The sequence below is a fragment of the Geospiza fortis genome, unplaced genomic scaffold, assembly GCF_000277835.1.
Source record: "Geospiza fortis unplaced genomic scaffold, GeoFor_1.0 scaffold54, whole genome shotgun sequence".
Lineage (NCBI taxonomy): Eukaryota > Metazoa > Chordata > Aves > Passeriformes > Thraupidae > Geospiza > Geospiza fortis.
The window spans coordinates 5,315,165-5,325,955 of record NW_005054301.1 but is presented as its reverse complement, the minus strand read 5'-3'; the positions used below and the strand labels follow the sequence as shown (position 1 = coordinate 5,325,955).

At 44.9% G+C, this 10,791-nt stretch overlaps 1 protein-coding gene across 1 annotated transcript; it reads right to left on the bottom strand.

Moving 5' to 3' along the window:
• Positions 1-34: 34 nt before the first annotated feature.
• ANGEL1 (angel homolog 1) lies at positions 35-8,955 on the bottom strand. The gene is made up of 9 exons (XM_014311479.2): positions 8,333-8,955; positions 7,592-7,818; positions 6,952-7,021; positions 6,127-6,560; positions 5,317-5,443; positions 4,362-4,472; positions 3,123-3,192; positions 2,553-2,710; positions 35-1,732 (listed from the first exon to the last, which is right to left on the bottom strand). The coding sequence occupies exons 1-9, from the start codon at positions 8,937-8,939 to the stop codon at positions 1,563-1,565; spliced, it is 1,974 nt and encodes a 657-aa protein (XP_014166954.1). The 5' UTR covers positions 8,940-8,955; the 3' UTR covers positions 35-1,562.
• Between the last annotated feature and the right edge of the window lie 1,836 nt (positions 8,956-10,791).

Here is a 10,791-nt window from a genome sequence, read left to right as displayed (position 1 = left end):
TTCAGCAGCCAGAAATACAAGGTGCCACAGTTACTTTGTGGTATTTTCTTAGATTAGCAGTATTTTATTTTTCAATAAAGAATAACATTTAAAATATCAAAGTCCCTCAATATAGAGCATGAAGAATAAACAATGTTTCAAGTCTCCTGTACCTTCCTGTAAAAACCTGAGGTGGGACCGGATTTCCTGCCTTGTTTGTGAACAGAAGATTGATAATGTTTCTGCTAATATTGGTTTCTGCCAAGACTGGTTTTATCTCTTAAGGAAAAACTGAGCACCAAATGTCAGGTTGAACTGGGGAATTTACTCTAGGAACAGGTACAGCTCAACTGCTTTTGTACTGGACAAAAAGCAGAACACCAAAGGTACACTGGGATCCAAGTGACTGCAGTCTGGCTCCAAGTGACACAGCCCTCCCCGTCATCCCAACACATGTCAAGAGTCAGGAGTTGATCCTAAGAGTTCTATCTACACCTAAACATGGCCTGGTGCAGAAGAAGGATGCAGCATGGACTTCAGTCTGGCGCAGGAGATGCATACTACAGGTTGGCTATCGACCCCTGGCAGGCTGAATGCAATAGGAAGTGCACAAAGAACAGGGCAAGTGACAAGATCAGCTATTCCATCTGACGGCTCTGCTGACTCTCACATGTCTTCCATCTTCATCTCTCTTTTGGGACAACCAGAGTTATAGCCTTCTGGGGTTATCATGCCTTACAGGGTAATTTTTTCCACAGAATATTCACTGGGAAGGTCCTAAATATTTTTACTAAAAATGACAAATTAGGTACCATTCTGAGACTGCTAGAAAGGAAGGAAGCCTTCCCCAAGCCTTCTAGGCTTTTGCTGCAGTTCTAGAGCTGCTGTGAGTGGCTCTGTAGAACCCCTGGTTCCATTTCTGGCAATCCCATCCCCTGGTCCATTAGTCACAGCAAGCAGTTTCTTGTAGAAACTGTTACACCACACAAACCCTTCTGTCAGCAAGTCAGCCCTTACAGATTATTAAGTAAAAGACATTTCTAAGCAGTAGCAGATCCAATCTGAAAGGCAACACAACAACTAGCCCTGAAAGTACTGAACTATTACTGAGAAATTAAAAGAAATAAAAGAACTTGTTTTGGTGTGAAAGAGTATTGACATATACATTCCATGCTCCTTGGTAGCAATTAAACTAACCAAAAGCAGATAGCATTGCCCCTCTCTTTTCCAGCTCCTTGAAAATCTTACACAGGGACAAATAACCATGGGTGTTATGTTGGTTTCTGCAGCACAAAAACACCTGCTAACCAAGGCAGTGGAACAAGGATCTCTTAAAGAGATGCTAATGGCTGAATACACCTGGCAGCCCACTGGGAACACAGCTCAGGTTTGCTGAGATGCAGAACACACCAATGCAAAAAGTGCTCCAACTCTCCCATCCCTGCATTTAGTGAGGGTGTGAGGGGAGAAAAGGATTTTTAGGATATGAAAAGGAAAAGGGTTTTCTTGCAAGCAGGTTGTGCAATCCAGAGTCTCAACTGCTGTATTCAGAACAACTTTTCTTTAGGGAAAGGTAACTAACACTAACTCTCTCTAAGGCTGGAGATCTCCAACCCAAAGCTAGCCAGCAGGCAGAGATGATCAGATGAACAAAAAGAATTTGGTAAGCCATTTGCCATCAAGAGGACATCTTCAGAGAGAAGAGAAAGACGGCCAAGCAGCTTCAGGGCTCCATCCTTGTACAGCCTGCGACCTGACAAAGAAAATGGAAAGAAATATCAACCAGAGACTGGCACCACAGATTAACTCTACACAATCACAGAGGGATGCTTGTCAATCCTCTCCTGTTCTTTCCCTGATAAATGAAGACTGCCTGCACAAACACTACATGCACCTTTGAGCCTAGGTGTGAAAGCAGGGAGCACCCTACAATACTGCTGTTCATGGTTTCATATATTTGCAGGCATAGGAAGCAAGAATACACTAAATTCACCAGGTAGCTGCTTACATGAGAAGTTCCTTTCTTGAACTGGGGCCTAGCAATAGCTTCAGATTCTCCCCTGAGGAGGAATTAATCTCTTCATTCCTAACAGGTTCCCCAAACTTGATTCTGACATGACCCAAATCAGCTCCAAGAGAGTTCCTGGATGCATTTACATGCAGTCATTCATCAACAGAACTCCTGTTTCAGGCAGCAGAGAGAAGGTGCCACTGTAAAAGAACCAGAGTCACCTCCTTCCAAGAACAGCAAGCATGTGGTCTCAGACTGACCAGAAGTCCAAGCCTTGAACTCAGGACCCAGCACTGCCTGTTATCAGGAGCACAAGTAAGATATTTATACAGAAGAAAAGAATCTATTCTGTTCTAGCTTCCTCAAAAGTCTACATTTTTTTCACAGCAAAGATAAACAGTCTCTTCTCTCGGTACATGAGCAAATGTTACTTCCATCTTGTGTATTATTTCAAAGACAGATCCTGTAGATCCACCAGCTTAATGAAATGCACTGCCCATCTGGCCTGTCTCACAGTCCTCTTCCAATGTCACAGGGATAAGCCCTGCACTGCCACACTCACCCGCCTCGTTCTCCACAGGCTCTGCTGAGTAGAAAATGTAATCAACAGTGGCTCCAAGCCCCATGGGCATTGTTGTGACCTCTGGGCGTCCCCTCTGTGGCAAGAAGTGACTGTAGACAGAGGTCAGGTTGAGGCCATGCTGGATAACACCTGAACACCTGCACACAAACAGTCACTGTTTACCAAGAAAGGAAAGAGAATTATGCCTTTTTGGTACTGCAGTCACAGCTGAATGTTCCCTTGCTGATGCAACTGTCTGAACTACTTTATGAGCACAAAAAATCTTTCAGAACTATTCGCTCCATTTACACCAAAGCAAGACAGACTCTGAATTTCCTTTGTCTTTAATATCCAGTCCTGTATATGCCTATGCCCTTCATTCTCAATCTCACCAACACTGACAGAACAGCATCCCGCTGCTGGGACAATCCTGGGTGGACCTAGCTCTTCCAGATAGCCCTCCTTACTCTCTTTCACTCTCACATTTACTTCAGTCTTTCCTTCAGCCAGATTTTCAGGAAAACAAGGTTGAGTTTGAAGACTGTGGCCATTGAAGGTGCACCAAGTTACCTTGGGATGAATGGCTGAGGATCAGGGTCTTTCACCATGGCAGTAGGCTTGGGCCAGTGTGCAGGGCGATCTGCAAAGGAGCAAAGAGATTCCAGCCAGACCTACACAGATCCCAGAACAGGCTGCTCATCCCAAGTCTGAGAAGCTTCTCCTGAAACCAAATGAATCTTTTTGCCCAAGAAGAGCAGATAGCTTCCAGTCATGAATATCGTAAAAGAAAATATCCAAAGGAAACACAAGCTGTAAGAGTAACAGGAACATTCCTAGTGCAGATCAGTGCAAACAATTGAGAACTCATATTCTGTCCTGATGAGGACATGTCCTTAGAGCATTCAGTATTACCAAAGTCCAAGGTATTTCAACATTTGCTCTCAAAAGAAAGTTTGCTTGTCTTAGCCTACAGCTTACTCAAAGGGTGTCTAGAAAGGCAGAACAGAAATGGAGAAAGCAGAACCAGCCATGCCACAAGGCCCAGAGGTGCAGGAATGTCTACTGGCTACCAGTGTCCAGAGACACCTACACTGGGACCATTGTGTATCATTACAGTCTTCAGGTTGTTCTCCGTCCCCAAAGTCTTGAAGCAGAAAAAAGAAATATACATATCTGTTTCAGCTTAAAAGAAGTTTAGAAGAAAGAGCTTCAATAAGCTGAATATCAGTGCATCTCAAGGAACATAGTCAGCGTGAGGGAGGAAAGTGTACTTCTCTGAGCTCTCAAGGAATCTAATCACGGTCACAGAAGGCACCCTTCTGCCTTTCCCTTTCCTCACCAGGCATTACCTCCACCTCATGTTTTCCTTGAAATCATAGAATCATACAGTTATAGAATGGCCTGGGTTGGAAGAGGCCTTAAAGATCATCCAGTTCCATCCCTCAATCCCATGGGCAAGGATGTCACCCACTATATCACGCTGCCCAGGGCCCCATACAACCTGGCCTTGAACATTTTCCAGGGATGTGGCATCCACAACTTCTCAGGGCAACCTGGCCCAATGCCTTACTACCCTCTATGTAAAGAATTTTAGGAAGTTTAAAACCATTCCACTTGTCCCATCACTATATGCTTGTGTAAATAGTCACTTTCCCTCATTTTTTATAAGCCCACTTTAAGTACTGGAAGGCCACAATGAGGCCTCAGTGGCGCTTTCTCTTCTCCAGTCCAAACTCTCTCAGTCTGTCCTCAGAAGAGAGGCTCCACTGAGCTAGGAAACTGACAAGTTGCAAAGTCTTCCCTTAATACCTGGCTTAGCATCTGTCACACCTTCCAGGAGGACCAGCTGTGGCGGTCGTTCACAGGCGGCATTGCAAAAGCGAAACTGCAGCAGGAAGTCCCGGCTGTATTCACGTCTCCCTGCAGAGAAAAGCACAAATTAAAAGAAGAAAGTAACTGCAGCAAAGTCACATGTCCAGGGAACACCTACCTATATTTTAGACCTTTGGGCCTCTTAGAGCTCTTTAGTTTGAGAGAGGCTTTTGTGCCCAAGCACTCTGATACCATAAGACTAGAAATCACCTGATAACCTACATGTAGAACAGATGTGTAAAAGTAGAAGAACAGAGCACAGCTATTCCTATCCCTCAGATGCAACAGTCATTGTCAGCACAAAGTAAGAATGTCCTCTCTGAGACACCAAAAGTTCAAGGGACTTTCAAGCAGATCAGTTAGTATGCAACTCCAGGAAATGTCTGCTGAGAAAAACATTCCTGGAGATCAGGCTGAATACAAGTTCTACATTCAAAATTTTAACAAAAGCTATTTTGTGTGGGCTCCATTTTTTTAATCGTCTCTATGGATGAAAAGAACAGACATGATTGTAACTGGATCTTAGGAATGATTTCTTTACAGTGGTTTGTAAATACTATCCAAAACCACACCCCAAACACCCAGAGATTAAAGCAATGCCTGCTGAACATAGTTTACAACTGCACAAAAGTGTAAGTCTGGGAACATGAAAGAGACACATTGAGCAAGTGTTACTGGTAGAGGAACATTCTGCTCCTGACTAGAGAAAGAAAATGGCAGAAATCCAATAGGTTCTGGAAAAAAATGTATTTAACTCATATACAAAGCAGAAGCAGAGAATCTTTGTCAAGTTCTTCATGCAGCACATGCCCAAGCTACTCAGAGAGACAGCAAGGCCCACAAACTGCCCATCCTGAGCAAACTCATATTGTCAGTGAATACTGGAGCTCACCAGGTTTCTTTGGCTGGCACAGGGTGACATACTGGCATTTGTCTGTTACACCCAGTGAGCTTGGCCACAGTGGGGCCAGCAGCTTCCGTGAATACAATTGCTGGGAAAAGTCTTCCTGACCAGACACCTGCAAGAAGGCCAGGAAAGGAGAGCAACCATCAGTGACAGAGAGCAGATGTGCAAGCTATAGACAATGTACATATATTGTACATGTATCTCCTGCTTGCCAGGAGCAAGACAGGAGAATGCCCTTTTAGAAAAGCGCGAGCTAAGATATTCAAAGTATGGTAAAGGTATAGTAAACCTTCAGCTCTAGGAGACAGATACAATTAGCTAAAAGTCACCTGACAAGATACTTTACAGGTATCTTATTGAAGTGATGATTTAGCTTGAATGACAACCATATATTTGATCACAGACACACAGTAAGACACCACAAGAGACCCACTTCAAACTTTTTTAGAACAAACGTCCACAAAAAATTCAGTAAGTCTTGGTGGAGTTGCATTTCCCTACACTTCCAGTCACACAGGCACAAAAATTCCATAGGAAAGGAAAAAAAAGACTTGATAGTAAGCGATCTATTATCACAAGTGTGCCCCAAGAGAAACCAGAAGAGCAGTGATGGGAACAACATGCGCGCACTTGTCCGCTTCTTTCCCCTGCAGTGCTGGAGACATTGGGGAAGACTGCTGAATAACTTAATTCAGTAGTAAGACTATTTCCTCACAAGAGGAAGAATGCAGCCATGCATTTCTCTAGCAGCAGACAATAAAGAGCTATCCAATCCCAATTCTGGCTGGCAACTACCTTCCAGGCTGGCATCCCATGGTAGGAAAGTTCACCATTCCGTATGAATTTGTAGAGTGGAGAATCAGGTACAGAGTTCAGGTCTCCACACAAGATGACAGGATAGTAGCTGCCTTCAGTAGTTCTTGCAATTTTGTCAATCTCTGCTAGCAGCAATGCCACCTGGGCCAGTTTGATATCTCCTCGACGGGGATTGAACAACACATGAGTGTTGGCCACACAGAAAGGACTGACTGCCTTCAGACCTAGACCTTCTGGGAGCACAGGCTGCAGCAGCAGCACCAAGCCCACATTATCCCGGTTGAGGATGTCCAGGCCAGGCCGGAAGTATTCTATGGGGCTGAGACTGATCAGCTGGAACCTGCTGCGCTTATAGCACACTGCACATCCATCCGTCTTCGTCCCAGTTCTCCGTTTATAGAAGCAAGCAAAGCCTGAAAAGAAACATCACCTATTAAAAGGTTTATCCAGTCACTACCTCAGGCCCAGCAAGTCTGCATAGAAAAGGTTCCTACTACATTTGGGTACAGCAATATATCCAACTCTTTTCAATAACCACCCTTTATTATTAATTATTTGGGGTATTTTCTCTCTCCTTGTCCTTCTAGGGCCCTCTGTTTTGTTACTCTGATCTTTCAACTCAGAGACATCAATTGCAAAAGAAAGGATAAGGGTCTGGGCAGATAGTTCAGAAGTAGGGCCAGCAGCCACCTGGCAAATAGGAAGAGGTCTCTTGAAACTGAGTGCTTTGAAGATGTTAAGCAGGAAGCACTGCTCGGCCAGTCCCATGAGCTGGATGTACAGACCCACAAAAGCAGGACATACCCATCTCCTTGAATGTTGGTTCCAGTTGCTCCCAGTAATGGTTCTCTTGCACCTCCTGGAGACACAGAACCTGGAAGGAAGGCAGAGACCTCACTTGATCCACAAGTATTTGCTAGTTACCTTGTTTTGGGGAAGGAAGAAAGTGGAAAAGTGCATTCACATGCCAACCCTCCAAACAGAAATGTCATCACCGCAACTCTGTCCCGTACTTTCCAGATGAAAAGCACTAACTTTCTGGGTCACAGTAGCATATCATTCAGTTTTCCAGTGATGAGATAAAAGATCCTTCATCCCACAAAGAGGACTCAAAGAATAGAGAAATTCATGGAGTCCTCTTCCATGCAGGCTTCCCCACCTGCACTGCCTTAGAAGACTGGTCCTTCTTCCTCTACTTCTGCTGTTTATAAAAGTTAAGCCCTGCTATCAAAGTATGACTAGTTTCTACAATTGAAGCAAGACAGACACCAAAAACACGGTCTGTGAAGGTCCACAAACACTCTCAGACCAATCGGTGTCCAGTTATCAAGCAGGCAGTATCTTCCCAGGACTTGCCCCCATCTTTTTCTCTTAATACTGTTAGATCAAACAAGGAATTCAAATTCTGGTGACACTGATGTAGAGAGGGCTTAGTCATACTTACGTCAGGATCCCAATGCTGGATCTCTTGCAAAAGGTTTGGAAGGCGGTAGTTCCAGTTCAGGATGTCTGGATGACAGTGCACATAGAGATCAAGGCCCTGCTCCACCAGGTCCTGGGCAAGGATGTTGTAAGACATGACTCGAAATTCAAAGAGGGGAGTGTTTTTTGAGACCTGCTCTAAGACACAGGGCTGGACAGAAAGATCCTCCCAGTCTCTCCATAAGATCTCTATATGCAAGAGACAAAAAACAAAGTTACAGCTGCACTGGGAACCTTGCTGATACTTTGGTTCCCCTGGGACCCAGAGAACAGCCATTCTCACACCCTAAGCTAGGGCACTCTAGCCTCTGAGCAAACCCACGCCCACTCTGGTTTTCAGGTGCTCTTTCTGGATATCTTTGGACAGTTGTCTGTAGGGATGGCATAACACATGACCAGAGTCAAGCATACTGAAACACCAGACTCACTTTTCAGTAATTCCTAGAGTAAAAAGCCAGCATTTGAGAACAGTAAGGAACATATATTGATATTCAGACCAGACAGTCTCACAGCACAGAAACCACTAGGTGTGACCAGCCCCTCCTCAGCAAAAACTCACTTTACAGTTTTCACTAGCAGATCCTGTCAACTCTGCAGGGGCAATCAATGTCTTGCTGACAGCAAGACCAAACACAATAACCTGACCACATTCACTACAAATGTCAATCCCAAACTAAACAGTAGATTCGGAGCCATCACTGACCATGGTAGGGCACCTCTGTTGAGACAGGATAAAATGGCACCGCATCCTGAATAGGCTGGGCTGGGAGCACTGGTGGTACTGCCTCTGCATCACATGCTAAACTCCAGGCCAGCACAGCTGGGTCATCATTCAGCACCTCCACGTTGATACCAGCACAGCCAGCTGTCTGGTGATCTGTCTGTGGCACCACAGCTGCCCAAGGGGCACTGCCTGCTACAGTCACTGTTTCCTCTGATGGTAATCTGGCCAGTTCAGCCACTGCATGATCTTGCAGTTCTGAAGAAGCCAAGGCATTTAGCTCCAAGTGCTGCTGATCAGCACACTGGGTGACTTCCGGAGACGTATTCAGGTCACTGAGGCTGGTCATCAATAGCTCTGAACCTTCTAACCAGTCACTAGTGAGTGTAACTGATACTTTCCTCACTGTTGGAACACTCTCACTGGCTGGCAGATTGTCTGCTCCTTCCTCCAGCCACCGCTGGAGAAGGGCTTCTTGCTCTTCTGGAACCAATCTTCCTCTGGTTGCAGCAAAGACACCTTCTATCTGGGTGGACGGGCTCTTCGCCAGAAGCACATTCTTTCGATAGGTAAAGAAAGCATCTGTCATTTAAAAACAAAATCAAAATCAAACAGCCAGAAATGCTTTCTTACTCATTATTTTCTTATTCCAACGCATTTGCTGTAACTGCGCAATACAATCATTCAGTATAGTAACCCAAACAAATTACTTCTCTGAGGGAAAACAGTTACAGTCTAAATAACTTCCCCTGCCTCCTCCAGAATGCAAAGCCACAGTCCAAATCCAGTTATATTAGTCCAAGTCACTGAAACTGCACACAATAGCAATGGCTTTATCAAACCTAGAGAATGCAATTCTAACTCATGCAGCAGCACTGCAATAAGCGCCACCTGCAATAATCCGTGGTTCTCTGGGCTTTATATGGGTCCAATCCAGCCAGCTCGAACCCAAGCCCAACACGGACTTGCATAGACGAAAGGACAAAAGACAGAGAAGCGCTCTTCCACACGTGGGTGCAGGTATCCTGTTTATTGGCTTGAGACAGGACACTTCTGCAGCAACCACCCAAGTAGAAAACAGGCTGCAGCCTCCTCGCAGGGCACTTTTATACTCTAGGGAAGGGGACGGGGAAAGAGGACCATAGCCAATGGGATGCCACTGGGGAGGGGCCACCCCTGGGACAGACCATGGAAACAAGGGGTATGGAAAGGGATGCAACATTTTTCCCATCACCAGTGCAACGATAACTAACTAAACTATTTAGTGCAATACAACACAGCACAGAGAGTCAGCCATGCTGAAAGGCCTTGTGGAAATACCAGCTCTCAGCAACATATGTAAAGGCAGTCTCTAAAAGTTAGTTGATCTGGTGCATGGGCTAAGAAGCCATGGTCTTGTAGATCATCATTTGGAGCAAGTTTCTTTCCAGGGACTGAGCAAGAAATAGCAGTCAGCTAAGAGAGTAAAATACATCACAAGAATGCATTGTAGAAGAAAAACCATTCTGTTACTAAGAGATGAAAAATGAAGATACATAGGGACCAACATATGCCTCTTTATAGAGAGTATATGCACAGAAGAAATCCTGGTAAGACTTACAGATCACCTGATGACTGACATGTGGCAAAAAAATAAAACCACTTTAAACTGTTTTTAACGTAACACTGAATACACTAATATTTGTGCGGTAAAGTAGAAAAAGACAGAGATTCTTTTCACTCTCTATACAAGAGATAGCATTTACGCTTCACTATTAATTCTGCACAGACACGCATCCCTACTGTTAACTAGCAATTACTGTTGATTACAAACCACTTTTTTCTCTTCATCCTTGTCAGCCAGAGCAGTAACATAGAGGAGTCAGCAACATTCATGTATAGTTTTACTATATCTTTTGTGTCAAAGTTTTCTGTATGTGTCAGAAATTGAGCTTTAAGAACCATACTCCTCTCTGTCAGTTTGTAATTAAGTTCATTAATGTCAGAAACACCAACACACCAAGGTAATGTTTCCACATGCCCCTGGCCAGGCACGATGAGCGCCTGCAAGAGCCTGTTAATACACAATAGGAGCTGAATTTGAGAGGAGTCAGCTCGCTGCTCACTACGAAAAAAGACCGTGTGCCAGTCCAGTAGTTGCTACAGGCCCAGGGACAGGTTCAGGCTGGAAGGTGGCTTTACATGAGCTCAGTAATCAGGGACTGTGAAGTAGCAGCAGGATCTAGGGAAACCAAGTGAAATAGCAATGCACACGAAACGTAAGTCCATCCACGAAATCACCCGCAGGTCCCTGGGGGATCACAGATCTCCGAGCTGCCCATCTCCAAGTATCTCCCCAAGCCTGTAGAGCAGGTTGACAGCAGGAGCTGGAGCCCCTGCGCAAAGCGCACTCTGCCTCTGCAGCACAACAGCCAGCAGCTGTTCCCTCCAAACACGCACCT